Genomic DNA, 1,588 nt, shown 5'->3' on the forward strand with positions numbered 1-1,588 from the left:
ATTAATTCACCAATTGCTAGTAGCGGAGTTGGTTAATGATCAAAATAATTTAAAAACGCATGAAGAATGATTCCAAGAGAGAGAGAGAATGTATGTAGTATATGATATAGAAAAGAAAAAGTATAGATATATATATTGTAAGAAAATAAATATAATTATAATAATAGCTAAATTAATCACTGATGTACTGTCACACCAACCATAGATCCCCCCTGGTCGTCATGACTACCACTAGCCCCTCCCTCTGAGGGGTGTGTCCTCCGATGATGATGATGATGGTGTCTATAAGACTTTTGGTTCCTGCTATTAGGCCCAGCTCCACTCCTAGTACGAACACCCTCCCTCTCGGTCACATGATGAGGAACATGAGCCCCTCTCCCTTTAGAAGAGGAGGAGGGGCTCATTTGAAAGGAGAAGTTACTATCAGAGGACTGAGGGAAGAGAGAGTTAGTTCCATAAAACACTTGAACTCCTCCTCCATTATGGAGTGATGCATTAGGAGAGGGCCCTCCCTTTCTCTCTCCTCCTTCCCCCTTCCTCCCCGAGTGAGGTCTATGGCTACCCGTTACCTGATGAAGAGATGAACTAGCCTCCATTGTCATGGCTACCGGTTGCTGTGGCTGACCAATGTCCATAGCTGACCCAAATGACCCACTGTTACTAAAAGTACCACTGCCCAGCGTACCGCTAGACCCAACGACACCTCTGCCGTTATTACCTCCATATAAGGAAGCGTCGTGAGTCTCTGGAGGTGAGAGGTTTTGAAGGTGAATGTGTCGGCCTGGTATCAGCTCTCCTAGCCCCGGGGGAGGATGGGTGTGATTTGTTTCCATGGCAACTATCTCCTGTGATATGACGAAGGAGTCTATTGGTTGGGAGGATGAGGAGGTCAGTCCAATGGTCTGGGTGGGTGTGGTCGATGAATATTGACTGCCATTTTCAGAAGACTGCGATAAACGAGCTTCTTTACGGAAGAACGGGTGCTTAAGAGCAGCGAGAGGTTTTATCCGAGTCTCAGGGTCGTAGTCCAACATTTGGAGGACCAAATCACGAAACTTATAATAGTCATTGGGGGTGTGGCCAGAGTCTCCTTTCCTCAGTCCCCCTGGTCCTCCCTTGTCCCCTCCCAGTACTTCGTATAGGGAACGACTGCCGGGACGCCTGTGGTGATCCTAAAATTAAATTTAAAATTAAAATTAAATCATACACATCTAAAATAGTTATCGTATTTACTTTTCGGCCGTCCCTCTGTCTCTTCAGTACCCAGGTACCTCCAGACTCTCGTTCAAAGAACCTGTCTCGTCTCGCTGAGCGCTCCAGTACGTGAGGAGGAGGAATACCAAGGACCTCAACAATCTTACTCATCTGATCAATCTATAGGTACATAATGAAGAATGCAATAATTATCATATTATACCTTTATAATAATAATATAATGTATTGTATATCATCTTGTACTACAGTACAGGTTTTGTTGACAAAAATGGCCCTGATAATTTTTTTTGTTTTTATAATGTTTTCTGATACATATACATGTTCTTAAGTTGTGTAGAAAGCTTCAGCTGATTCTGATCAAATTTGAATCTTT

At 43.5% G+C, this 1,588-nt stretch overlaps 1 protein-coding gene across 1 annotated transcript; it reads right to left on the reverse strand.

Annotated features, from left to right (window-relative positions):
• Positions 1-135: 135 nt before the first annotated feature.
• On the reverse strand, positions 136-1,388 carry LOC105316124 (dual specificity tyrosine-phosphorylation-regulated kinase 1A-like). The gene is made up of 2 exons (XM_011410933.2): positions 1,234-1,388; positions 136-1,172 (listed from the first exon to the last, which is right to left on the reverse strand). Exons 1-2 carry the CDS (start codon positions 1,363-1,365, stop codon positions 177-179), a joined length of 1,128 nt encoding a protein of 375 aa, XP_011409235.2. The 5' UTR covers positions 1,366-1,388; the 3' UTR covers positions 136-176.
• Between the last annotated feature and the right edge of the window lie 200 nt (positions 1,389-1,588).

Source organism: Amphimedon queenslandica, unplaced genomic scaffold (assembly GCF_000090795.2).
Source record: "Amphimedon queenslandica unplaced genomic scaffold, v1.1 AMPQUscaffold_4857_Cont23166, whole genome shotgun sequence".
In the NCBI taxonomy this organism is placed as follows: domain Eukaryota; kingdom Metazoa; phylum Porifera; class Demospongiae; order Haplosclerida; family Niphatidae; genus Amphimedon; species Amphimedon queenslandica.